Source organism: Cucurbita maxima, unplaced genomic scaffold (genome assembly GCF_002738345.1).
Source record: "Cucurbita maxima cultivar Rimu unplaced genomic scaffold, Cmax_1.0 Cma_Scf00020, whole genome shotgun sequence".
NCBI lineage: Eukaryota > Viridiplantae > Streptophyta > Magnoliopsida > Cucurbitales > Cucurbitaceae > Cucurbita > Cucurbita maxima.
Window position 1 is genome coordinate 3,119,098 of NW_019272036.1, and position 26,315 is coordinate 3,145,412.

General features: G+C 35.8%; 5 protein-coding genes across 10 annotated transcripts; 2 read left to right on the plus strand and 3 right to left on the minus strand.

Moving 5' to 3' along the window:
- Positions 1-846: 846 nt before the first annotated feature.
- Positions 847-4,357, minus strand: LOC111494837 (uncharacterized protein At2g37660, chloroplastic). The gene is made up of 9 exons (XM_023144829.1): positions 4,143-4,357; positions 3,938-4,024; positions 3,783-3,835; positions 3,409-3,504; positions 3,194-3,271; positions 2,375-2,437; positions 2,113-2,286; positions 1,816-1,911; positions 847-1,162 (listed from the first exon to the last, which is right to left on the minus strand). The coding sequence occupies exons 1-9, from the start codon at positions 4,318-4,320 to the stop codon at positions 1,082-1,084; spliced, it is 906 nt and encodes a 301-aa protein (XP_023000597.1). The 5' UTR covers positions 4,321-4,357; the 3' UTR covers positions 847-1,081.
- A 474-nt stretch (positions 4,358-4,831) lies between these two features.
- Positions 4,832-7,550, plus strand: LOC111494511 (40S ribosomal protein S3-3). 3 transcript variants are annotated; one of them, XM_023144454.1, is made up of 7 exons: positions 4,832-4,954; positions 5,057-5,167; positions 5,509-5,545; positions 6,304-6,475; positions 6,692-6,746; positions 6,838-6,969; positions 7,095-7,550. In XM_023144454.1, exons 1-7 carry the CDS (start codon positions 4,925-4,927, stop codon positions 7,266-7,268), a joined length of 711 nt encoding a protein of 236 aa, XP_023000222.1. In that variant the 5' UTR covers positions 4,832-4,924; the 3' UTR covers positions 7,269-7,550. The 3 variants fall into 3 exon arrangements, with proteins under 3 accessions (XP_023000222.1, XP_023000220.1, XP_023000223.1); XM_023144452.1 differs by lacking the exon at positions 5,509-5,545 and having other exon boundaries at positions 5,057-5,204; XM_023144455.1 differs by lacking the exons at positions 4,832-4,954; positions 5,057-5,167 and having other exon boundaries at positions 5,459-5,545.
- Positions 7,551-8,975: 1,425 nt separating this feature from the next.
- Positions 8,976-13,615, plus strand: LOC111494307. 4 transcript variants are annotated; one of them, XM_023144217.1, is made up of 9 exons: positions 8,976-9,191; positions 9,642-9,754; positions 10,021-10,064; positions 10,664-10,832; positions 11,244-11,290; positions 11,542-12,492; positions 12,676-12,963; positions 13,105-13,161; positions 13,266-13,615. In XM_023144217.1, exons 3-9 carry the CDS (start codon positions 10,059-10,061, stop codon positions 13,437-13,439), a joined length of 1,692 nt encoding a protein of 563 aa, XP_022999985.1. In that variant the 5' UTR covers positions 8,976-9,191; positions 9,642-9,754; positions 10,021-10,058; the 3' UTR covers positions 13,440-13,615. The 4 variants fall into 4 exon arrangements, with proteins under 4 accessions (XP_022999985.1, XP_022999986.1, XP_022999983.1 ...); XM_023144218.1 differs by lacking the exon at positions 10,021-10,064 and having other exon boundaries at positions 8,977-9,191; XM_023144215.1 differs by lacking the exon at positions 10,021-10,064 and having other exon boundaries at positions 8,978-9,191; positions 9,598-9,754.
- Positions 13,616-13,913: 298 nt separating this feature from the next.
- LOC111494308 (vacuolar protein sorting-associated protein 2 homolog 1-like) lies at positions 13,914-16,404 on the minus strand. The gene is made up of 5 exons (XM_023144219.1): positions 16,153-16,404; positions 15,622-15,752; positions 15,317-15,421; positions 14,307-14,567; positions 13,914-14,206 (listed from the first exon to the last, which is right to left on the minus strand). Exons 1-5 carry the CDS (start codon positions 16,187-16,189, stop codon positions 14,078-14,080), a joined length of 663 nt encoding a protein of 220 aa, XP_022999987.1. The 5' UTR covers positions 16,190-16,404; the 3' UTR covers positions 13,914-14,077.
- Positions 16,405-24,350: 7,946 nt separating this feature from the next.
- Positions 24,351-26,104, minus strand: LOC111494822 (protein BIG GRAIN 1-like B). Its single transcript, XM_023144811.1, has one exon. It carries the CDS (start codon positions 25,690-25,692, stop codon positions 24,412-24,414), a length of 1,281 nt encoding a protein of 426 aa, XP_023000579.1. The 5' UTR covers positions 25,693-26,104; the 3' UTR covers positions 24,351-24,411.
- Positions 26,105-26,315: the final 211 nt, after the last annotated feature.

Genomic DNA, 26,315 nt, shown 5'->3' on the forward strand with positions numbered 1-26,315 from the left:
TGCATCTTGTATGTTTACGTGCATCAAAATACTTCTCCGCTATGATCAATATAAACGCATATACTACGTTGTTATGGTATTATGTACGCACGCTCTTTTACCTCTGTAGTATCCCTTAGCGCGTACACTGATTGAATGCCAGGTCTAGGGGTACCGTATACGAGCCTACCTAAGGTCCATGTGCACGTACATGAGGCATGTATAAAGAAGTACTACACATCCAATTATGTAAGAACCAAAAGTAAAGACCAAAGCAATACCATGATGTTTTTTTATGAAAGGATTAATCCCAACATGATTGCTTTATGTCTGCATTTGTCAGTTAAATACTTATGTCACATGCTACTTTTCTATTTAGGTAAGGATAAGACACTCCTATACAGACAGCCGTGAAGGTCATGGAAGTAAAGTTAGTGGTGTTACCTATCCTTTAACTATTGTTAGTATAAATGAATTTATTTTGAACTTACAAGTCCATGGTATCGTTTAAAAAATATTTTTCTTAAAAACTAAATGAATTTTTACACCTAAACATGTCAGACAAACAACCTTGTTTTTAGCCGTAAAATAGGATCGAAATATATATAAAGCTATAAAGTATATAACAAGTTAATCTCTCAAAACAAAAACAAAAAAGGAAGAAGAATGTAACTCAATAAATTACTAACCTATAATTAAGAATAAAAGGTTCAAATCACTACAAAAATTGCATCAAATAATTTACTAAAACATGAAATAAAAGGGTGAAATTAGGAAGAATTTCAATAAAGAATTAAAAAGTAAAAAGAAAACTACCTATTTTCATGAGACAACTACTTGAAATAATAATATGTTCATATAGAAGTATGGGGCAAAGAGAAATATGTGCTCTATCCAAAAGATCATCTTGATCTTGGCTGATAATGGAAAAAAATGGGATTCTTGCTGGCAAGATTTTGAATGTTATTTTTTCAAGCTTAATCACAATGGAAAAGAATGGTAATATCCAGAGACCAAGAGCAGATGGTAAGAAGTATTCAATCTAATATTTTGCAGGCATGATACTTATAGATATATACACATTCTTACATCTTAAGCATGGTCATTGAGGCTGCTCTGTGTTCTCCAGTAATCTTGCCAAGCATCCTTTCCAATCTGCAACTTGTTCATTTCCATTGGCTACCTGTTGTGACATACAAGGAACGCAAAAGTTGAGAATGCGATGTATTTAGAGAGATTAGCGAGAAAAGAAGAGTTTGAACTACTAGATGTTGTTTAAGATCAATATCTTGCATGACCTCGTTTAGAATTTTATAATATGAGTGTTTGAGATGAGTAATGAAAAGAATATTTTAAAATGAAAACAATTCTTATCATGCATTTTTGAACGTGTAAGTAGTTCGATTTTACGTTATCCTAAAAGCTATAATTTTCTTTGTATTGATATCTGTTAAGGTTTGGAATAGCTTGCATGCCTCTTGATAATTCTTACAAGACAATCGTTTGACCCAACTGAATTATTTTATGGCTCGAACCTAGTTTATCTAAATCTTTGACAATTCTTACAAGACAATCGCTTGACCCGACCCAATTAGTTTGGTAACAAAAGTAACTTGTAGAATATTAAATTTTGAAGCTCATGTCATCTAAATCTTTTACAACTTAATTTGTTTTTATTGGACTAAAAATAATTTTCATCCCTACAAAAGCCATCTCAAACTTAACCTTAATGTATTCTCTCATAACGACTGAATCCCTTACCTCCAATGTTCAAAAGTTAGATGTAATTTATAAAAAGAATCGTTGGTGCTCGGCATAAACCTTAAGTATGCTAACCTCAAACGTGAACCCTCCTTTAGGAACTGCACCAGTAGCTTCAACACAAATGAAGGCGGCATCCTCCTTGCTGAGCGTTCCTGTAGCTGCACAACCCTGAAGGATAGCACCAAAGACGCAATAAAACGATCCAGTAGATGCAAAAATATAATGAAGTGTTTCATCTCTATTCTCAATTCTCAATATCAAGTTTCCATACACTCCCTTGAAAAAACAGCCATGCTTGGATTAGGAAACAGTTATTTACTATGTTAGTCAGCTGTGTTAATAAAGGAACATTTAAGACAGAAGAAGAACCTCTTCAAAGCTGAATCCTTGATTTCCAGCAGGTGTGTCTTGCAACAAGCCAGCTCGTATGATGGTGTAAGGAATTCCTGATGCCACTAGAACTGCTTCGTCTTGCTCAGCCAATTTTTTTGCATTGCTTTTGAGAAGAGCTTGGACACCACTAGCACTTCTATAATTGGATAACTGCAACCTTATTAAGTCATGATAATGAATATAGATCGAAGGAATGAAAACAAACAAATATTATGTTGGCTAATCAAAGAGACTGGACCTGCGATAAGAGAACTATATGTTGCACTCCTTTCAGGCTTCCAGCATTGGATAAGAAACCCTCCTGGTGATACAGTTATTAACAAACCTAATGAGTGAATTGTCCATCGTGGTTCCCTTTAATAAGGCTCAACAGGAAAAATCAATATATTTACACGAAATTTTGAACTTAAAGGAGCCCAAATACATGCTCATGCTTATAAATTGACAATAAACTAAAACTCAATACAAAAAGCTTAAGTTGATAAGCTATGGAATATTCATGTTCTTAACACTCCCTCTCACCGGTGGCCATGTGGGCTTGGAAATTAACACGTGAACCGATAAGTAATTAACAATGTTAACTGAAGAGTAAATGAAATTATACAAATTTGAACAAAACACCTCATACTCTAATACCATATTGAACTACCTCAAGAACTTAAAAGAAGGTAAGTCATGATCTTTTTTGATCGTTTATTTATATTCATAAAATGTGAACTGATATTCAACCATCGACGTGCTTGCTTAGGAAAATCCAGGAAGAAACTATCCCAGTAATGTAAGATGATCCACATTCATCCATATACCTTCTAAGTTATCCATGTCCAACACCAGGATGGTTTCTAGTATAATTATGATTCCCTTCTATATATTCTTCTGGTAAAATAAGAACAAAATGAATCAACATAAGACCAAAAATCTTAAGATGCATCTAAAATTGAAGTAAGCATGAGTAAATACAAAAGCAAGATATCATGTTGCCCCGAGCATTTTCGAACAAGAGATAGGGGGAAATTTAGGGGGAAAAGAAGAGCAGATTGGAATCTAATGTGCATACTTTTGGGCATATGATAGTGCGAACTTCTCTCAGAGCTTTCTTCAATGATTGCTCATCTCTTATGTCACCGGCCACTGGCTTTGCACATGAAAAGAGAACCACAGAACCAACAGTTCATTTAAGTTCAAACAATGCGGAAGACAGAGAAATAACAGCAAATGTAGCATATTATCAGGATTCTGAACGTATCGTTCCCAAAATCTGAATCCACCAACCTCAACGTACAATCCAAAAGCTTCAAGGGCAGCTTGTTTGTCTTTCACCAGTGCCTTGACTCTCGTTTTTTTCAGAATCAATGACAATATAACCATCTGCATGAGGTATATATGTCACTTGGTTGGATATTGAGCAGTTGATCACAGTGAAAACTAATCATCGTTACTCATGACAAATTCAAGAGGCAAAAAACCAAGCAGTTACTAAACGAAATGAAAGATTCTTTCGCCTTGGTCTTCTGGCATGGATTCGGCTAACCATAAATCATATTATTCATGTCTTCATTCACATACCAATCGAGTTCGAAGGAAAAGTTATCATGCTCATCACAGTTGCAACACAAACCAAACGACTAAACAACGCAGGAACACACCTGACCCATCTCGGTATCCCCGTCAGTCACCAAAACTGCATCCCTGATTTCCTCTGTACTAAAGAAAAAAAAAAAAAAAAAAAAAAACTCAATCTAAGAAAAAAATAATAATAATATCAGAAGACGCATAAACAAATTGTTCGTATCCACATTACCGCCATACTCATCCTCATCTTTAAGGACAGAATCATCTTTAGAAACAAGGTCAGGCGCCCCATACCATTTCCTTAACTTCGGACCGCCTGAATCAAACAAGAAAGCAAAAACAAACTAAGACAACAGTAAGAATAACTCAAAACAATATCACGAAATTAAAGATTCTCCGCCTTCAAATTTGTTTGTACTGAATTTGAAGTGCACCTTCAATGTAGTCAAGAATTTGATCCATGAAGCCGATTTTCTTCTTGGCAAAGCAGCAAAGCCGTTCGTGCCTTCTCGAGATGAAGAAGTACGGAGAGGAATTTTTCCATTTGAAAATTGGATTGAATTCAGTGAACGAACTAGGAGCGACGCTATGGAGAAGAAGATTGCTGACCATTTGGCAGAGGTTTTTCGCTTTCTATAATCTCTCTGGTTTCGACCAACCAATTCCATTCCCGCTATATGGAGGGGATAACAATGTGAAATTCCAATCTTACCCTTCTATGTTTGGCTATATTTTGACTATTTGAGAAAATCGTTTATTATTATTATTTTTTATTATTTTTGTATTTTTATGGCGTGATATAATATTTTGACCAATTAAATTAAATAAATTTATAAAATATAAATTATATATTAAAAAAAACAAAATTAAAGTGAAAAATTTATAATCCGAACTTTTCAATCAAATATGGTGCAATTAGGTGAAGGGAAAATGTTGTATTAATTAAAAAAATGAATATTTATTTGCTTAAAAAAGAATATTTATTTTATTTTATCTGAAATTCATTAATGTAAATATTTCATTTGGGCTCTTTCATACGGCCCATTAACTTTTTTGGGCCAATGACGAAGCTGAAGCCCAATCTTAGAAGTTAAAACCTTTTATTTGAGGATATCCTCCCAAAGCTCACAGCGTTTCCTAGGGTTTATTCATCTTCAACCTAGAGTACACGCAGAAGAGCGGTGAACGGCGTCAGCTCCAGCTCCAGCAACCAAACATGGCAACTCAGATGAGCAAGAAGCGAAAGGTTAGTATTGGATTTGATTCTTCATTTTATCTTTTTCACGTCGCGCAGATTATTCTGACCATTTTGATGGTTTCGAAACTTATTTGATTCAATCTGAAATAGTTTGTGGCCGATGGAGTGTTCTTTGCTGAGCTTAACGAAGTTCTCACCAGAGAGCTTGCAGAGGATGGATACTCTGGAGTTGAGGTTAGGGTCACTCCCATGCGGACTGAGATTATTATCAGGGCTACTCGTACTCAAAATGTTCTTGGTAAGAGGCCTTTCTCTTATAGATTTGATTATGTAGCTTGCGAATTTTGGGAATGATTTGGGAAAACAGGAAGGCCTTTCTCTTATAGATTTGATTATGTAGCTTGCGAATTTTGGGAATGATTTGGGAAAACAGGAGTTTGATTTTGTTTCATTTCAAGTTACTGCTACAAGTACTTTTTTTTTTTTTTTTTTTTTTTTTTTTTTTTTTTTTTTTTTTTTTTTTTTTTTTTTTTTTTTTTTTTTTTNTTGCAGAGGATGGATACTCTGGAGTTGAGGTTAGGGTCACTCCCATGCGGACTGAGATTATTATCAGGGCTACTCGTACTCAAAATGTTCTTGGTAAGAGGCCTTTCTCTTATAGATTTGATTATGTAGCTTGCGAATTTTGGGAATGATTTGGGAAAACAGGAAGGCCTTTCTCTTATAGATTTGATTATGTAGCTTGCGAATTTTGGGAATGATTTGGGAAAACAGGAGTTTGATTTTGTTTCATTTCAAGTTACTGCTACAAGTACTTTTTTTTTTTTTTTTTTTCTTTTATTCTTTGCACCTCTTTCTTTAGTTTTACTTTTTTGCATCAGATTGTTCAAGTTCGTAATCATTCTATGATTCTTGTAAAATTCTCACAAGGTGGAATCTCGAATTTTTAGGATTTGTAGAATTGTAGAGAGGCGCATGGAATTGTGTTAATGTGTTAGTGATTTGAGACTTGATAAGACCACAGAGACTGGGTTGTTTGTTCTTGCATTTAACTTCAGGAAATAAAGCGACGGAGGTGGAGGTTAATTTCGATGTTCAGTTCAATTGTGTTTGTTGGTGCTGATAGCTTGACATAGTTACAGTTTTCTTCGTTCAGAGGGTTTTGGAGCTGTTTGATTGATTTAGTTTTTGAAGTTTAATATTTTTGGGGGATATAGATATGACTGTTATTTACTCTGTTGAATTGATAATGCATGTAAAGCATCTTAATTCCATTGAATTGAATTTGATTTAAGAGATCAGATATATCAATATTACCTGTTGGGTATTTTAGTTTTGGTGTTGCTACTAGTACTTATGGATCCGGTATCTGACTATGCCTTCAATTACGGCTTCAGGTGAGAAAGGACGAAGAATTAGAGAATTGACATCTGTTGTTCAGAAGCGTTTCAAGTTTCCTGAAAACAGTGTTGAGCTATATGCCGAGAAGGTCAACAACAGAGGACTCTGTGCCATTGCTCAAGCTGAGTCTCTTCGCTACAAGCTTCTTGGAGGCCTTGCTGTGAGGAGGTATGTACAGAAATTGTGGGTGCTATTATATTATGGTGTGACTGTTTCAGTTTCTAGTTTGGTTGGTAACTTCCAATCTTACGGTGTTTTGAAAATGTTGAGAATGTTCTTAGTGGATGGATTCTGATTGTCAGGGTTGGGATTGCCTTGTCAACCTGCGAATGTCCATATGTGGGTAATCACTTTTATTAAGCATTACTTTTTAAATCTTTTCAGGGCTTGCTATGGTGTCCTTAGATTTGTCATGGAGAGTGGAGCTAAGGGATGCGAGGTCAGCATTGACATTGGTTCCTGATGTTTTCGTGGACTGACTATCTAGCTTATTCCATTTTTATTCAGTCATGTTCTTCTGAACTATGCAGGTTATTGTCAGTGGTAAGCTAAGGGCTCAGCGTGCGAAGTCCATGAAATTCAAGGATGGATACATGATTTCATCTGGACAGCCAGTGAAAGAGTACATTGACTCTGCCGTGAGACACGTTCTCCTTAGACAGGTGGGTATTATCATCTCCGGGAGGAGGAGCCTCAGGCTTTGATGCTGCTCATATTGCAAATTCTTTTAAAAAATTTGTGAGTGATTCTGTTTATTAATTGGTGTCTCTGTTTGTTCAATTTACAGGGTGTTCTGGGTATCAAGGTCAAGATCATGCTTGATTGGGACCCGAAGGGCAAGCAAGGTCCACCGACGCCCCTCCCCGATTTGGTTACTATCCATATTCCCAAGGAGGAAGAGGAGTTCATTAGGCCCGTAGCTGTGATTCCAACAGCCGAGATTGAGGTTGCAGCAGCTTAAGGAAAGAAGAGCAGGCAGGAGGGAGGGATGAACTAGTAGTCTAGTGTTTCTGTTACAATATCATTTGTTTCTTTCAGAAAATGGAATTCTAAATTTTGAAGTCGTTTTTGTTGTGTTTTGAGTTATGATTTTGTCATGTTTTTGTTACAAGTATTCACGCCAACCTTGTTACCTTAATTTACGTTAGAACCCCCTAGTAGTGTTTTATCGTAATCTTAATCTACTGTTGTAAAATGAGCCAAAAAAGCCCACATTTATTGTGTTAATCTGTTTTTATGCCTATTTCCTCTGTTCTTTTTTAGTTCTATTTGTTAGCTGTGGGCAACTGCTATACTGATCTGGAAGAGGGAGATACACCCTCATTGTACCATATTGAATAGCATTGGTTAAGGATTTGGTTTCGAAAACTCTTGTCGTGGTTTGGTCCCATATGAGGATAAGTTTGGGCTTCTACATATTCTACTGAAGCCACACTGAGGAGACCAAATTATAGATTGACTACTCTAGAGGCGCCGACTCTAGATGGCGAGTCAGAGTCGGCGAGTCTCAAGAAACCGTACACGACAATTGTTGAGATGTGAAGAATTCAACTGCATAAAGGTGATGCCGACTCTAGATGGCGAGTCTCAAGAAACCGTACACGACAATTGTCGAGATGTGAAGAATTCAACTGCATAAAGGTGGATACAGAGGTGGTTAGATTTTGCATGAATTTAAGTTATTGTTTTAACAATATTTAGTTTTTCTTTTGTCACACAGGATCATTCAGATGTGAAAGGCATGTGGATCGTGTCATAGGAGTGGGAGCAGAAACTCCTACCAAGATGACATCAAACACTTTTGAGCAAGTGGAAGAGGATGTTTGATTGGGTTTAAAGGAGTATTATGTCTCATAACCACCACTATTCAATGCTACAAGGGAGAGGTTGGAATATGACATGTTGGAAATGGCAACCAGTCAAAACTTGTCATGAAAGAGAGAACTTCATTTAACTCAGAAATGATTGACGTTGTACGAATAGATATGCAAATAACTTAACTATAATGTCAGGACAAACAAATGTGAAATGACGTACGTATAACAATAGATATGCAAATAACAGTAAGTAATGACCAACTTGAGCAAATTGCTGACTCAAGGTGCACCTCGTAGATATCACATAGATCTAAAAGGTGGACATTTTCGTAGATATTGCACCGGTGGGGACTCACCCTAAATAGCATAGGAATTTCCCGTTTAAACAAGGAAAGAGGGAAGGGATGGGGAGAGATTTCTCCCTATTAGGGGCTAGGGAGGGGATAAATCCTCGCCCAATTCCCCGACCCATCCATTTTCTCTTATGGATTCCCACCGATTTTCTCTTTATGGGGATGGAAACAGGGAAGACTTTATTGTCCCTACCTCGCTCTCGTAGCATACATCAGCCGGGTAGCAATTTGATTTCGACTTTTTCTTCATGAATTTTACCAAAGAGGGGTTGTTAAAGGTATTTTGGGATTAAAAATTATTTTAGTATAGTTAGGAGTTTAAATATCATTCCAATTGAATATCACTAAAACTCAATAATAAGAGGGAGATACGCGACGAACCGTTTCGGACGCGAGGGGTACAACTAAAGTGAATTTGAGAAAAACATTTTGGAGTCCGGGAGTAGTAGAAAAACAGCGTGCTCAAAAAGCCAAGGCCGATAAAGATACCCTATTTCGTGTGCACGTATAATCCGAATTTATTTTTTTATTTTTATTTTTTAATTTTCCTAATGTACAAGTTTCTTTCTCTCTCTCTCTCTCAATTTCGATTTTCTTCGATTTTGCGATTGTTCGAGTGCGAAAAAAGTTTCGTGAATAACCCCAATACTGTCTCTTTCAGTTGATTTCCCGGTTTCACTGGTTGAGTCTACTCGACTTTCACTTGATTCTATGGTAACCCCCTATAAACTTCATTTCTCTCTGGTGATTTTCTGCTCTTTTATCGTTTCCATCACTGTTTATGTGTTTTTCTCTGTAACTCGTTTGGGATTGACTAATTTGTTGGAATTCGTTGCATTCCGATTGATAGAGGAGCTCTCTTGGTTGATTTGTTCACCGGAATTTTATGAAATTTTCGGTTTCTGATCAATTGGATTTGAATTTGTTTATGTTAGTGTAATAAAGATTCTTGAATTTGTGCTTATTGATGTGTAGTTCAAAGTTTGATTTACATGGGGTTGATTGAGGAGTGTTCTTTTTTTCTTTTTTCTTTTTCATGCTCTCTTGATACAGATGTTATGTTAGTTTGAATTCTTTGTTATTTATTTATTTCTTTCTTGTCTTCCTTTTGGGGTTTCAGTTTATGTATTTGAGTTGCATGTGGTGGATTTTCCATGGGAACAGTGGTTGGATTTGTGGAGAATGAAGGGAAGATTGTTGACAGCGGGATCCTGCAGGATGTCTCAACTCTTTCTCCAAATCAGATTGCCGACCCAGTTGTGTACAAACTTGTTCGGGTATCTTTTTTCACTTATTTGGTTTGAACTTAGAAGATTGATTTTCTTGTTTGATGGAGTTTCTTTCTTTAGCTACTAATGGCGAATTCTGCATCTTTGGTGCAATAATCTTCGAACCATACCCGAGTATAATCTCTCGTGATTGAATAGAACCTCTAGGTTTTGAACTGTTTTTGGTGCAATCTATCCATGTTCGCAAGTTACTGATTGGTGGCTTTATAAGCTTTTAGCTGATAGCATCATTCTGATTGGAGTACTCTATGCAGGTTAAAGAATACCATCATAGTCATAGAGATGTCCATTGATGAAGGTACTGAATGGATGTTTGAAAATAAACATGTTTCAGATTAATATCTTTGGGGAAATAAGAAGGATGAGTTCAATCCATGGTGGTCATCTACCTAGGATTAATATCCGACGTGTTTCCTGTCAACCAAAGGTAATAGGGTTAAGCGGTTTTCCGGTGAGATTAGTCAAGGTGTAGACAAGCTGGCCCAGACACTCATCCATAAAAAACAAAGAAAATAAAAAGCAAATTGTTTCCGACTGTGAGGATCAAGAAAATAAACGAGTTCTCTTATATCCCAATTATTTTTTGTATAGCAAGCATTCTTATGTATGTCTAGTTAGTAACACATCAGGTCGGATTGTCACTTTGGTACAGTGGAACTACCTTTTTAATTTTTTTTTTTTTTATATATAGCTTAAAGACAACATGCAATTTACATCAGGTTTGGTAATTTCGTTAAAAATCCTCAAATATCTGTGGAAGAAGGTACATGATCTCATCATTTTCATCAGTGTTGTAGTGGAGATTGCAATACTAGTATCAATTGCCTTTTCCTTTTCTTTTCACATTCCATAATAGTTTTCATTTAAACTTCTCATTCGCTTTGTATGTCAATCTAGGTTGATGGTGATGGCAGATTCGTTCCTGCCACGGATGATGAAGTAATGGAGGTCGAGGATTTACTTGAAGATGACAAGAGTGAAAAAGTGGAAGATGCAGGACAAATTTTAGAATGCGTACCCACTGAAGGCACTTTATTTGGGAAGCCTCGTGTCAAAATTTCAAATGGTTGTTTTTCCTTTCGGTTTTGCCTCTTTGTTTTTTGCTATTATAATTACTCCTTAGTGTGTCCTTTGTAGAATAGGATGTATTGAACGCTTTCAATCTTCAGTGTGTTATTTTTATGGGGAGCGATTAAATTTTCATTTTTACTTCGTCTGTCAACCCTACATTCTCAAATAATCTTCTCCCAGTCTTACTATAGGTTGCTAGTCATATCATATAAACATGGTTATGATGATCATATCTGTTATTGGTCATGTGCATCGATAATTTTGTACCTTTTGAGTTGCACTGGTCCGATTGGATTGTTCATAGCTTAGAAAGATTATACACACTTCATGTTATCAACTTGGCTCAACGTGTTCCTTTTTTTTGTTGACTTTGGCTTATGATGTCTGCATTGTTGAGATATGGCAGGTTTGCCACAATCTGAAGGTGATGCAGGGTATACAGCCCGATTGGAGGTACAAAATTTACTTTCTTATGATATGAAATGTTTTTATTGCTTGGATTGCTAAAGGAAATTTGTTATAAGCTATAGTAATTGTTAATATTTCTTAGCGTTCTCTGTTTATTTGTCTTAGATGGATTTCACTCTCTTCTCAAGAAATCTTTAGAGTTTTGACGTTTTCTCCTAGTGTGAAGTGTGTTTTTAGTAGCTTCCTTATTGAGTCACTAATAATTTGAACTGATTTTTCCTTTCATTGTCGTATAGTACATTGAGGAGGTATTGCAAAAGGTGAAACGGGAAGAGCGGCTCCGCTTAGCATGTGGATCACTTAACTATCCTTCTGCTTACGTGGATGGAGACAGGAAGGGTTCTGATCAGCATGGTAGATTGCCTGTTACTGATGAGAAGTTCCAATCTCAAATTTCACTGCAGGAAATTTCTCACTGCTCTCCAAGTTTAAATGAGAATCATGAGAATGAACATGGGAGTCTGGGCAATTTCTTAAAGCATCCAGACAAATCAGTGGAATCTGAATCCTCAGATGCCATTTGCACGACATCTAAGCCTGACTTTTCCATGTTAAAGGGGGACATATGCCTGGATAATCTGTCAATCAGAGAACTCCATGAATGTTTCAAAGCAACTTTTGGGCGAGACACTACGGTTAAAGACAAATCGTGGCTTAAGAGGAGAATTGCTATGGGATTGACCAACTCATGCGACATTCCAGCCTCATCTTTTATAATTAAGGAAGGCAAGTTTATTGAAGAAAGTTCCCAAAATGTGGTGGGCGTGTCTACAATTCCAACTGCAGAAGCTTTGAATATTGAATGCAGTGGTTCACCGACAACTTATTGTTTGGAAACTAAGGACCATCATCACATTGAGGAAATTGAACTTGATCATGGAATTGAAGATCAACACGAAGAGAGAGCTGCTGTTAAAAGAATTCGGAAGCCCACCAGGCGGTATATTGAAGAGCTTTCTGAAGTGGAGTCAAGAGAGTATGTCCCAAAGGTGATAAGTTTGAATAAAAGTTCTGTATCTGATGGCGTATCTGCTAATTCTATTGAAAGACCTAGTAAGAAAGTCTGTTCAGATAGGGGAAGAACTGTCATAACAAGATTGGATTCACTTGGTGGATCTGGCGTACAAGTTCCATGTGTTTCGAGAGTTCGAAGGAGTCGTCCAAGGAAAGACATCGTAGCCCTTGTGGTATGTGTTTAGGCCTATTTAAGTTAATGTTTTCCGTTCTTCAGTATATGGATAGGGATCGAACACCCGACTAGTTTAAATTTTGAAAAGTGACCCCTTCTTTTGAATGGCTAGTTTATGGTTACTCATACTAATTGTCTGGATGGCTTCTGACTGCTGGGTTATTCTATTTTTTTGGCTCAGTTTACCCTTCCAGATAAAGATCAGAATCCTTCAGTCAAGGACACGAATGAAGTGGAGGAGAAGAATTTGGAGGAGAAGCCAACAGATTCTGGCAATGCATCAGATGATAATGCAATAATTGTTCCAACACCAAAAAGTGGATCAAGGAGGAAGCATCATCGCGCTTGGACTCTTGTCGAGGTCATCAAATTAGTAGAGGGCGTGTCGATATGCGGGGCTGGGAGATGGTCTGAGATCAAGAAACTATCTTTTTCATCATACTCGTATCGTACATCAGTTGATCTCAAGGTGCATTTACTCGTAAACTAAACCAGAATTCCCAAGGAAGAATAACGAAATAGATCGTGGGGGGGCTGTGCATTTGGGAATCATGCGTATTGATTATCTTTTATGTTGTTGTTTAGCTGAAAACAGGTTTCTATTTTGTAGGATAAATGGAGAAACCTGCTCAAGGCTAGCTTTGCGCAGACGCCTGTTGGTGAAGGGGTAAGTGTTCGATTGAATGTCACTCGCTGTTCTTTGATTATGCCCCTAATGACATTATCATTATGTTATATACTTTAATCATCATTTTTGAATAATCAATGTAGATGAGTTCTCGGAAACATGTGTCGGTGTCGATTCCAGAACAGATCTTGTTACAGGTGAGGGAGCTTGCTGAGATGCATGCTCAAATTCCTCCTTCAAACCATGGACAAGGCAAATTGGGTGGAGTTAGTAGTGGGAGCAATATGCACGAGATAAGTCCGGCAGTGTGCTTGTAACATTGTAAATAACACAAGCTTGTCTTATTTTTTTTTTCACCCCTTGAAAAAGAAACCGAAAACAAAAATCTTGATCTGAATCCTATAGCAACAACTGTTCTTTGCTCGTGGAGAATTGTAGGAATTTCTTGAGCTTTGATCATCTATTTTTGGTTACAAGATGCTTTTATGGCTCCTACAACTTCTTAAACTCCACTTGTGCCTAAATTTTGTACTGTATTTTGGCCTGATGTAAGAGCCAAGCTTGTTTTGGATCCGTTTGCAAAAAAAAACATCTTTTCAGAATAAAATTTTCATCTACAGTGAATTCTCAGGTAGTAGCCAGTAATAACAGCTCCCCGATTGAGAGGCCGGGCCAGAAAACATGGTTTGATAACTCGATTTCGTTTCCGAATAAGATCATCCAAATATGCAACCAGAATGCTTCTAGGCTTCTTGCTTAAAGGCTTAAAATTTGTAAAAGAGAGAATTACCTGATCACAAATGCTAAATACTGTCACATTTCTCCAAACAAGAGATCATACTTGTCAATATATCAGCCAAATACTTACTTGGATGAATAGAGTTCCAATATAATCAATACATGATTTAATTTTATATTATCGGAGTGTTATTATTTCCCCATTATTATTGGATACCTACATCTTTCTCAAGTTATCCAGCCTAGCCTGCAAGTCACTGTCAATTCCAGTATCTTCGGCTTCTGCTTGGGCAACCCTATTATTTGCAGTTGATACTGACACAGAAGCTGAGGGTGCATTCACAAGCTGCATGTGAGAGGATACCAAAAGGCAATCACCATCGTGTTTATATTACCTTTCCCACAATAATATATGGACCATTATGAAAAAATGTAGGCATGTTTACCTCCGAGTTGATATCAATTCCAATCTCATCAAGCACCTGACTTACAAGCTCTTCTGTCTCCTCTTCTTCTTCATCTCCTTCAAAAGCATCGTCAAGAGCATCTGCCATCATTTCAGATGTCATTTCCATCTTCTCATTCTGCCTCTCAAACTCTTGCATTATCTTCTGCAATGCCGGCAAGTTCATCTGCCTATTCATCTGTCCCATTGCCTTAGTAACACCCTTCATGGCTTCTCCCATAGCTTGAGTTGATTTCAGAGTCTGCAGAAGCAAGCAATTGGAGCTAAATTTGAATAATCACAACTGTAGAAATTGTGTAATTTGATTAAAAAACAGCTACATATCTTTATGGTCTAAAAAAGAATGTAAGAATTCGTTTGAGAATGTGTGCATGTATATATATGAGAACATTTAGTAGTTTTTTTAAAGGTTGAAAACTCCTCTTACAATGATGAACAGTTTCTTCAAATACACAATGACATTTCCTCTTTTTAATGATATAGCCCACGTGTTTCATAATAAATAATGGAAAATTATAATTATTTAGTAGTGCATTTCAACAGACTTGAAATTCGTGAATCCATTATAGGAAGAAATTCAAAAAACCTTGAAGCTAGAAAATAGAATTCCCTCAAATTCCCAGCTTTGTTCAAATGTTGCTTTTGTGAAACAACAAAACTAGAGGATGCGAGTGATATTAAACTAGTATTAAAGCATTTTGTTATTTGGTTTTAATTACGTGGGAAGAAGATTGTAAAATGATTCTTTTCTTTTCATATATTCAGCACATAAGCACACCTGACGAGCTGTAGAAAATTATAACCATAAGCTTTCAGTTAGACTTTAAGAGCTCATCTATCAGGAATGACTACACCTCATCCTAGTACATCAAATCAATAATTGTAATCCAAAAAATTTGTAGAACAGCAGTAATTGTATTCGCTCTGATGAAAATGAAACATGAGGGGCAATAATACTCATGGTTTTGAAGAAAAGTGTACATATAATACCTGAATTCTCAAAGCCACGCCCTGGAGCTGTGATTTTAGTTTATAAAACTTTTCAATCTGATGTCGCGTCCTGATAAGATCTTTGGCCATTATTTTAACAGCTCCCTGCAAAAGACAAATCGAATAAAGGAAATTGTGCAGAGTTGATGATGACAATCCATCGCCCTGCCTAAAGAATAAAAAGAATGGAAGGCTAGCTTTCGACTCAAAAAGTAGAAGCACGCTTACTTCCAGTACAACTAAAGAAATGCTGTCACTAAAGATGTGTCGATGTTAAAGTACAAGTTCTAAATTACTCAACTCACCATCTGTCCTTGTTTAGCATTTTTCTTTATCTCGACAATCAACTTCTTTTCTTGAGACTGCAAGCCTTGTCTTTCCCGTTCTATTTCTCTAATGGACTTATCTAGCATCCTCTTGTTCTCCCGCAGAATCTCTGCGCAGGAAACCAAAACAGATTTACAATCTCGAGCCGTCTATTCTAATTTACGCGCGAATTTACTTGCACAAATTATAACGCATAGAAAAGTATTGATTCCTCGACATCACGAGCAAAATTACAAGTATTGAAATAACAGTTAAGTCATCCACATCAAATTGACGTTTGCAGGACTTAACTCCAGAGTTAGAAATTCATCACAAGAGATCACGCTATCACAAGAACAAAGCTCCGGAATATAAATTAATTGAGAAGGTAAGAACGCAGAACTTAATCCACATCAAATTGACATTTACAGGACTAAATTCCAGAGAGAAATTCATCACAAGAGGTCACACCAACATCAATAACCTATCTCCAGAATATGCATAATTAGAGAAGGTAGAACGTTAAGAACCTGCGGGAGTTTTTCGGCTACCGAAGAGGAAGCTCATACTTGATCGTCAATTAACCAAACCAAAAGATTCGTGCAATTTCCGATCGCGATAAGCTTATTCCTTCTCCTTTTCACCTTCCGTCACTCTGCAAATCTCTCGCTGTTCAAAATCCGTCGACGAATTCCCCGGCGATGGTGAGCTCTCCCCTTGGAGGAGCCACCTTTTCTTATGGTAGATCGGCAAAAGCAGTTTTAGACTTGTACTGATAGTTCGATTGAAATGTTGAAGGCCGAAGTCCTATATTGGGCCGTTTTGATTATTGGGCTTTCAATGTGGATCGTAAATTCAGCCGTATGGAGATGAAAATTCCATAGGCCCATAATTAATGAATCAAGTGGGCCTCGATACAAAGCCCTCTCAGGCAAGGAACCAACCATATTCCTTCGAAATCCCAACGTATAAGATACCTATATATATATATATATATATATATATATATATATATATATATATATATATATATATATATTTATAAATATTTCTTGAAAAATATTTTAAATGCATAAAAAACTATTTTCAATGGGAGAGGATTCGGCTGTGAAAATGGATAGGTACTTAATTATAAACTAAACGAAAATGGTAGACCTCTTCGATCTAGCAGGACCGGGCCTATTGGGACCTGCCCCAAAGGGAATTAGAAATAAAGAGGGAGTAAGGAAAGATTTTTCCTCGTTAGCTAGGACCTAGGACCGTCAATTTCTAGATATTGTCCTCTTTGAGAGCTTTCCCTTATCAACTTCCTCTTAAGGCTTTAAAACACTAAATCCACCCCCTTCGAGACCCAACATCCTTATTGGCACATCACCTCATGTATAACCCCTTCAGAGAACAACCTCCTCGTTGGCACATAGTCCGGTGTCTGGTTCTGATATCATTTGTAATGGCCCAAGCCCAAGTCCACTATTAGCAGATATTGTCCTCTTTGAACTTTTCCTTTCGGGTTTTCCCTCAAGACTTTAAAAAAACGCATATGTTAAGAAAAGATTTCCACACGCTTATAAAAGGTGTTTCGTTATCCTCTCCAACCACAACCAAAATGGGATTCTCACATGACATACCACCATTCTCGAGAAATATATTCATATTGATACAAACGTTTAAAGGTAATCTCACATATGAGTAATTTTTGTTAAAAGCATCAAAGATTAATTGATTGTTTTTATTTGCAATTATGGATTTATATGATTAACTTAGATTCTAAATAGGGATATTATAGTAATTATAATGGGAAGGAGATCAATAATTATATAATTAAAACTCTAATCTTTTTAACAATAAATCAATTTAAATCATTAACAATCTTATTAAAAAATAAGACTTTTAAATTTAAAATATAAAAAAAAAAAATTGAAACAGATTACCTTGATAATTAAGATCAAGACTAAAGAAAATTCGTTTTTAAACTCTATGTTTTGAATCACTCTACAAGATAACTTGATTGAGATACTCTAACATGCAAATATAAAAAAATAAAAATATAACATACCATTCTCATTTTAGTATCTAAAATCTTCCCTAAAGCAATAATATTCTGCAGACAATATGATCCTTACAAACTCTCCGTGTGGAATTTCCACCTCGATCGTTACAAAAATAAATAAAAAATTTCACGAATATGAAGATTGAAAGAGGTAGCAAGGAGGGGAATAAAAAAAAACTTCACCGACCCACCTCGCACCTGTTGAGGATTGATGGAAGAAAGTCTCACGTTGACTAATTTAAAGGATAGTCATGGAGAGACAAGAATCTCCGTTCGTATGAGGTATTTTGGGGAAGCTCATACCAAAGCCATGAGAGATTCCACTCAAAGTGGATAATAGCATACCATTGTGGAAAGTCGTGATTCCTAACAGCATCATGAACATCTCTAATCAGAAGTTATCGTAAGTTACCAATCCAAACAAATGGTCAAATCTCGCCATAAAAAGTCAGCAACAAATTTCAATATTTATTTTTTAAAATGTATTTATAAATAAATAAATGTTCAAAGAACAAACCATTTTTGGGTCCATATCAAGTTTGGATATAGAAACAGTGTATATTTTTGTCTCTTTGTTCTATATTAATTATCATTTTTTTAAATAAAAAATTATTTATTAAATTATATATTCCTAAACCCAACCATGGAGGCAATAAGAGCTATAATTTGGAAAATTATTCAATGAATTATAATTTATATCTCTATATATAATTTTACTGTGACAGCATTCAATAATTTAAATCTACTACATTTAACCGTGCATAATTGACAGTTTTACTGTGACCGACCGCTTCTTTCAATAATTTATTCCGTTTTTAGCGGCAATAGTTTCTCTTAATCATTTGATTTTACGTTATTATTGATTAAAATGGTTTTCTTTCATAATTGAGTATAAACTCTATGCCAACTTTTGTTAATGGAAGTCACTTTCTCCACGATTTCAATGCTTAACTAATTATAATGGTCGGTTTGAAGCTCACGCAACGATTCATGCATTGAAAATAATCAATGATTTGTGTATTTAGGTTTTGTAAGTAAAAGACGTTTTTAATAATTTTCTTTAAATTAACTATATAGATATTTTAAAAACTTCGTTAAAGGTCGAAGAATATTATTAAATCTTTAAACGTATTATTATTAATTTAGCTTATTTTTTTAAAAATAAAATAAAAAAAAAGCTGCTAACTTTAGTTATTTATAGTTAAACAAAAAAAAAAAAAAAAGAAATCTTCTTGGGATCATAAATAAAATAATAAAAATAAATAAATAAATAAAACCCATTTTTTCTCTCCACACCCACATCACTTAAAACACACCGTCTTTTCTTTTTCACAAAGCTGCTCTGTCGCCATTCTCTTTTACTTTTTTTTTTTTTTTTTTTTTTTTTTTTTTTTTTTTTTTTTTTTTTTTTTTTTTTTTTTTTTTTTTTTTTTTTTTCTCACTACACCCACATTTTTCGTTTCCCATTAAGGCCCACCAGAAAGTGCCTGAAAGTGAAACGTCGCCCTCGAACTTGGAGGGCAGTTTTGTACTTTTGAACGACACGGTAATATAGTTGCACGTGGCATCGAAGTACAGGTGTCAGAGCACGAGTGGTGGAGTTTTGTATTTGTTTTCGATACTACAAAAATGATTTTGTAACCGTTGGATTGAAATTGAAAACTTTTGTGCGGTGGAGATTTTGGTCCAATCAATTATTCTGTGATCAAGATCAGCGGGTGGATCCGAGCGCACGTGTGCATGCGCGACAAGGATGGGACACGATGGCCCAACCCGTCACGTGCGGAGGGAGGAGAGAGAAATAATTTTTTTATTTTTTAAATGGCAAATTTTAAATCAAAATTGGTAACCAGTTACCGTAGCACGCTTGGGTGCCAGACTTTGGGCCCACCACCTTTATTTTCATTTATTACGTCATCAATTTTATTTATTTTTATTTTCTTTTAATTTTTTTGGATTAAAATTAAATAAGATTCTCATTCTCTATAATATCCTATATTTTAATTTTTTTTTCTGTATAATTTTGGCGGTGTTTATTAAATTTGGGTTATTAATTAGGGGAGGAAGAGACACGTGTCTTGGTCTAGTAGGTATACTTTTAATTAATTAGTTTAATAATTCCGCTTCTTCACACCATTAATATCAATCAAATTTTAGTTAATTCAATTAATTAAAACTTATTTCTTAATATAATAAAAAAATTATATCATTTATTTATATATATATATATATATATATATATATATATATATACACACACAAATTTTAGCGGTAAAAGAATTAGTAGAGATGTCCACGAGACGAACGGGGATAAGATAGCCTTCCTGTTCGTGTCCTACCTCTTATTTCATTTCTCATCTCAAAAAATTCTCTATTTATTTCTATATAAATCGAGAGTTTCCAATTTTTTTTTTCTATTTACAATAATAAAGAATAATTTTATAATATAATTATATTAAATAAATGTTTATAAGGGTGGAGATGCGAGGTTTGGAGTGGGACAAGGGTCGGAGTCGGAGATGGGAACAGAAACTCGTATAACTAACGGAGAGAAATCTTTCACTGTTCTCTCTCCCGTTCTCCATGAATTAAATGGACATCTCAAATTATAGAATAAAATTTCCACCCTATTTATGCATAATAATATTTTTTAAAATAATATCTATTAAATGATCCCGTATAATTTATATTCGATGGATCATATAATATATAAATATATTTGTCCAACTATGATGACATTGACATTGGTTTCAAGTGGATAACTCCAAATATCAATTAAATGCTTAATTAGTGATATGATAGTTACATCTAAATATACTTAAATGCTTGGTTAGAAGACTAACTCAAATCAACACATCACATTAAAACTCTGTCTGACACTATATCTTACCCAATTGAACTATATTTAAGTTGATGACACTAAATAAATTTTATTAATAAATGTAGATACGAATAAATATTGAAAATACACGTATTCCATAATGGGGCTAAAAAGAACAAACATCGAAAGTATAAGGATCATATAAATAGCTATACAAAAAGGTGTACAATCGGGTAATAATGGATTATTCTCATTGATTCACTGATTATTCTTTTACTTGCTCAAATGGCTGGCAAACGCCAATCGAGAGAAAGAAATGAATGGCTTAGAAATCGACTGGTTCCAAGCGGACTCATGAAACTGCTGCTTAGATTATCGTAGAAGAATATCTTGCTTTTCTTAGTTTAGGAAATGACTGAACTCTAAAGACTGCCACTAGGAGGCGAGCTGAGTCATTTGTTTGGTCTTGTAGTGCACTCTGCTCCGTTACGAGAATGAAATGACGACCCGGAAAAATTCATCAACAAAAAAAAACAAAAACCAATATTTTAAAAGTACAGAGATCAAAATAATTCGAGAAACTAATCGAAAAATTTGAACGAAACCCTAATTTTTGGAGGGAACCAATAATTGAAGAGAGAGGAGAAATATGAGAATCAATAGACACCACAGAGCCCCTAGGCAACATCCTTCGATCCTTCCTTCCAAATAATTTGGCCAAAACAAAAGGGAATTAAAAACCAAATGAAACGCAGATGAAGACAGAAGTGACAAGCATTTGGTTTGGACAAGTTTCAAAGCCGAAAACAGAGGGCCAAACCCAAATGGGTGTGCCCCTCTATGAGTCAACACGAATGGACAAGCCTACAAAGGGAGCCACAAGTGCCATAAAAGTGCTTTTGGATAGGGTCACTGGCAGGGGCTTGTGCATGCATGCTCGCTGACTCACATGCATGCCCAACCATTTTAAGCTTTCTTGGCTACCACTCGGAGGTTTTTGTGGCGTAGATGACGTAATGTCATGCTCATGACTATACGTTTTTGTAAGATCCCACGTCGGTTAGAGAGAAGAACAAGATATTCTTTACAAACATGTGAAAATCTCTCCCTAACATAAGCGTTTTAATACCGAAAGCTGATGACGATACATAACGGGTCAAAACGGATAATATTTGTTAGCGGTGGTTTTGTTGGGATGTAAATATAGTGTCGTGTTCGTTGGAGAACTATGTGAAACATACAAGCTGGAATATAAATAATTGGTTATGATTGTAGGTGATTTTTCACTCAAATGAATCTTACCTTAGAGGTATTTTTTTTCGAACGTTATTTTAAATTCATTATGACACCGATAAAATATCTAACTATTGTGGAAATATAAAAATGTTCGATCTAGTAATAACTTTCGTATCTTTTTCAATTTCATTTATTCTCTTTTAACCGTCTAAATTTTCATTTTGTTCGTGAATTGAAATGATGTTCGTGGGGTTTTTATCGTTAATAAGTGACACCAAACGTAATGATAAAATTGTGACGTTTGATGGGACGGGATGAGATACGATTTTTTAGCTCAAAATTTGATTAGAAATGGATTGGTGTAAAAGATAGGGTTAAATCTTTAAGGGACAGTCCTCCAAATCTAAATGAGATAACAAAATTCATTTGAAGCCTATCAAACTTTTGACTCTAGTAGCCTTTCTTTTCCTATACAATTTTGTTGCCTTATTTTAATTTTTTTTTTTTTAAAAAAAAATTGTTCATGTCGTGACGTTTAATAGATACAAACTGTTCTTTTATTAAAAGTGACGATATGGGAAGTTTATTTGAAAGTTCCGTCCCTGTTAATCTAACAACTCAAATCTACTCTTAGTAGATATTGTTTGCTTTAGTTCGTTTCAAATCACAGTCAACCTCGTAGTTATAAAACGCATCTAGGTTTCCACACTCTGTTTTGTTTCTCTCTCTAACTGATATGAGATCTCACAATCCACCTCTTAGAGTCTCGTTAACATACCGTCTGGTGTCTAGCTCTAATACCTTTGTAACAGCTCAAAGTCACTTCTAGTAAATATTGTTCATTTTAGCCCGTTACGTATTAGGAATAGAACTTTATTTTAAAGCTATGATTTTGGCATTATGTTTAAGGATAGGACATAGAATTAGTTGTGAATAATACAAAGAAATGGGTTGGGATTGGTTATGCATAGCCCTCTCCCATGTGGTTTTGTACCTTTTTTTTTCAAAGGTTTTTTTTTTTTTTTTTTGCAACTCCCAATAAAGTTATGTTCCATTTCCTTCCCTCTTGTTAATTTTCAAATTTGCTATGAACCAACCAAGCTCCTTCCTTCCATCCAAGTGTAGTGGTTGGTTCCTCGATCCACGCCACCGAGCCATTCCAAATTTTCTTGGACCGTTGATATAAGTAGCAGCTAGATTGTAACAATTCAAGCACATTGTTAATGGATATTGTCTATTTTGGTATGTTACGAATGACCATTAACCTCACGATCTTATATACGTAGTAGTTAGATTGTGACAACTCAAGCCTAGTTACATTTGACCATCATTCTCATGAGTTTAATACTCATCTATTAGAGGAGGTTTCGTACACTCTTATAAAAAAAAAATGGTTTGTTCTAACCAAACTAAGATCTCACAGTTCACCCCGTTCTAAACTCAACTCTAATAGCATTTGTAACAACCCAAGTCCACCACCACGGGTAGATATTGTTCACTTTGGCTCATTACGTATCGTCATCAGCCTCATAGTTTGCATATGCAAAAAAGTGATTTTCACATCCTTATAAATAATGTTTTATTCCTCTCTCCATCTGGGATCTTAGAGAAACGATGTTTGTTCATTCATATATCTTTCATACCTACCCACCAATCTTGTTTTGATTCGTCCTAGAATCACATTGTACGGGGAGGAATTCTGCTATGATACCATTTTTACTGCTCAAGACTTCAATTTTATATTACGATTTGGAGTCCAAATTTAAGTTAACAGCATTAACGCTACAAACAGTAACAACCCGAACGTCTATTATATCGATTTAAAATTTTTTAGGCCACAAAATTGGAGAGAAATTGGATTGGTTAGGGATAAGAATGATGTGGAAGTTTGAAAAGATGTATGTTTACAATATACTTTAGGTGAAAGTGGGTAATTGGAATGGGAAAAGAAACTCTTTGATTATAGAAGACAGCCAAAATTTGACATGAAAGGCTTTAGAGATCAAAGCTTGGATCTTGTTGTCCACAGCTTTGGAGACCACTGCATATTAAACCACTCCTTTTTTCCCCCTTTCTTTTACTTTCTTTCTCTATTTCAAACATACCCCTTCGTTTTTGTCGTTCGAAGAACTATTTGATTTTTTACTTTTCAAAATTATGTTCGTTCTTTTATTATTTCTTTACGATGGACTTCATCTTTTCAGGGGTGTTCAAAAAATCTGATCAATCTGTACTGTTTCAAGTTGAATTGAGTTCAAATAAATGAAATTTTTTATAAATTTTAAAATATACATTTTATTTACAATACAAGAACTCAAGCATAGTCGAATAATATTACCGTCTAAATAGTTTCGAATATTTTCTTGTAAAAGGTGGGGTACAACTGGTGGAACATGCAAGACGACGTTACTGAGTATGTGAAGACGTATCTGTGTATCAATAGGATAAAGTGAAACCGGATAAATTCTTAGGACTTTTGGAGTTGTAGCTTATACCACTGATATTAGGCGAGAGTGTCTTGTAGATATGGGACTTAATTTTTTCTCTAATTTTAAAAAAAAATAACCAAATAGAAAATTTGAAAAGGAGATAAAATCTTAAATTATTCTTCAAAGTAAACCCCGAGAGACATTAATTCCAAAAGGCTAATAAAAACTTTTTTTAAAAAAAAAATTATTATTATTACAAAATTAATCCATTGGCGATTGCCTGATTGGTAGTGAAGTGCGTTGTTTCGTAGACGGGCAGTTCTTCGCGATACCTTTGGATACCGATGGATGAAAGATTATCCAATTCGAACAAATCAGAGCTCGAACAACTCACTGCATCTTCGTCGTCTTCTTCTTCATCTTCGTCGTCGTCTTCTTCGTCTTCGTCTTCGTCTTCTACTACTCTGTTTATGTACACATCGTCATTGATCTTCTTTTGGTAACTGTTCATCAGATCTGCTGAAGCTTCCTCTTCTAGACAATGGTCGTTTCTGAGAACGTTTCGCATAGTTGTTGCTGCCGCCATTAATCCGAGCTTGTTTTGAAGGCTTTTGTGTCCGCAAGGCCGAGAATCTTCGTCTAGGCAGAATCTGACCGATCGCTTTGTGCTGCCATTGTTGATGAGTTTCTCGCCGTTGGATGGTGTTTTGCTCAAACAGGACCTCGAGAATGACGATGCGGAAGAACACGTTGATCCTTGTGTGGATTTTGATTTTCTCATACAGGCGTCGGTTTGCTTGGAGGAATTTGTGAATTTCTGTTTCCTTGGACTTCCGCCATTGAAGAGCGAGTTCAGGAAGGTCGCGAGGCGGCCTCCTGGAGAGATCGGCTGCTTCACTTTCTTTAGATCGCCGTAGATTCTTAGCGCTTTCGACTTCGTCTTCACGAAGCCGTTTTCGTGCTTCGGTTTCTGATTAGGGATCGAAAATTTAATTTCGACGCTATGGCCGTCGAGTTCAGCCTTCTCCATCCTAATCGGCCTCGGCCGATGCATTGTATAAGAAGACGACCTAGATTCCGATTCGGACGAAGAAAATCCCCCTCCTGAACTCGATTCCGAAGAACTCGAACTCGAGTTCATCAATTTCTTAAAATCACGATCGCGATGGTCGCGACGGTCGCGATTATCGCGATTATCGCGATCACGAACATTCCTCGCCTTCCGATCGAAATCCACCATGGAACTCTTTCGAACAACAACCTTCTCACTAACCTTCTTCTCCATCCACTTCTCAATCATACAAGCCCGGCGGAAATTCAACCTATCGTCTTCATCCTCCTTCATTGCAATACTCTGCTTCTTCCTCATAGTCTCTCTGTACAAGATTACCTTCTCTTCACCTTCGACGCCGTTGCTCTCATCAATGGAGCGGTAAATAGCGTCAAGCAGAGAAGAAGAAAACGACGGATTCTGCCTCCGGTGACGGCCGTGGCGATCTTGAGGCAGTTGCAGTTGCTGATCCCAAACATCCATGGACGAATAATTATATACAAAAAGCTTGGAATGCAAACAATGTTTAGCGTGAAAAGCTGGGAGAGGAACAGAGAGGAAGGTATGATTATGGAGGAAGAAAGCGTTGAGGAGGGAGAGTGAAGAAGAGCATTAATGGAGTTCTTAGAGAGAGAAGAAAGGAGAAGGAATGATGAGAGGGGAAGGCCACGCCTGAGGATGAAACCGGAGAGGAAGAGAGAGAAAGAGAACAGAAAATGATTGAAGAGAGAGAGAGACAGAGACAGAGACAGAGAGTCTGCAAGGTTGTTCTTCAGAAGCACTTATAATAAGGGCGATGGCCATTCAGCGCTTGCACGGGAAGCTGGAACAGCCAGGTATGTATTTATTATTTTATGATTTAAATTACAATTTTTTTCATCAAATTTGAATTTCATATATTTTCTACCAAATTAATACGTTAAATAATTTCAATAATATGTATATATGGTATCGGTATCCGAAGACATGGTTATGTTATTTACTCACTCACTTAATTTTGGAGTTTCTATGATTGAGCCGTAATGATTTTTAGTTTTTTTTTTTTTTTTGAAGTATTTCTTATCTTTTCTATAGTTAGATTGTTTTCATTCCAGGTATTGGTTTAT

What these genes read in the sequence shown, in the direction of transcription:
- LOC111494511 (XM_023144452.1), top strand. Translation starts at nt 4,925, where the DNA reads ATGGCAACTCAGATGAGCAAGAAGCGAAAG. An exon ending in GGAGGCCTTGCTGTGAGGAG is followed by an intron (nt 6,476 to 6,691) that starts GTATGTACAGAA and finishes AAATCTTTTCAG; the next exon opens with GGCTTGCTATGGTGTCCTTA. An exon ending in GTGGAGCTAAGGGATGCGAG is followed by an intron (nt 6,747 to 6,837) that starts GTCAGCATTGAC and finishes TGAACTATGCAG; the next exon opens with GTTATTGTCAGTGGTAAGCT.
- LOC111494822 (XM_023144811.1), bottom strand. Translation starts at nt 25,692, where the DNA reads ATGGATGTTTGGGATCAGCAACTGCAACTGCCTCAAGATCGCCACGGC.
- LOC111494308 (XM_023144219.1), bottom strand. Translation starts at nt 16,189, where the DNA reads ATGAGCTTCCTCTTCGGTAGCCGAAAAACTCCCGCAG. An exon ending in ATGCTAAACAAGGACAGATG is followed by an intron (nt 15,422 to 15,621) that starts GTGAGTTGAGTA and finishes TGTCTTTTGCAG; the next exon opens with GGAGCTGTTAAAATAATGGC. An exon ending in GAATTGATATCAACTCGGAG is followed by an intron (nt 14,207 to 14,306) that starts GTAAACATGCCT and finishes TCTCACATGCAG; the next exon opens with CTTGTGAATGCACCCTCAGC.
- LOC111494307 (XM_023144215.1), top strand. Translation starts at nt 9,632, where the DNA reads ATGGGAACAGTGGTTGGATTTGTGGAGAATGAAGGGAAGATTGTTGAC. An exon ending in GGTATACAGCCCGATTGGAG is followed by an intron (nt 11,291 to 11,541) that starts GTACAAAATTTA and finishes ATTGTCGTATAG; the next exon opens with TACATTGAGGAGGTATTGCA. An exon ending in GTACATCAGTTGATCTCAAG is followed by an intron (nt 12,964 to 13,104) that starts GTGCATTTACTC and finishes TCTATTTTGTAG; the next exon opens with GATAAATGGAGAAACCTGCT.
- LOC111494837 (XM_023144829.1), bottom strand. Translation starts at nt 4,320, where the DNA reads ATGGTCAGCAATCTTCTTCTCCATAGCGTCGCTCCTAGTTCGTTCACT. An exon ending in AAGGATTCAGCTTTGAAGAG is followed by an intron (nt 1,912 to 2,112) that starts GTTCTTCTTCTG and finishes GCTATCCTTCAG; the next exon opens with GGTTGTGCAGCTACAGGAAC. An exon ending in AAGGAGGGTTCACGTTTGAG is followed by an intron (nt 1,163 to 1,815) that starts GTTAGCATACTT and finishes ATGTCACAACAG; the next exon opens with GTAGCCAATGGAAATGAACA.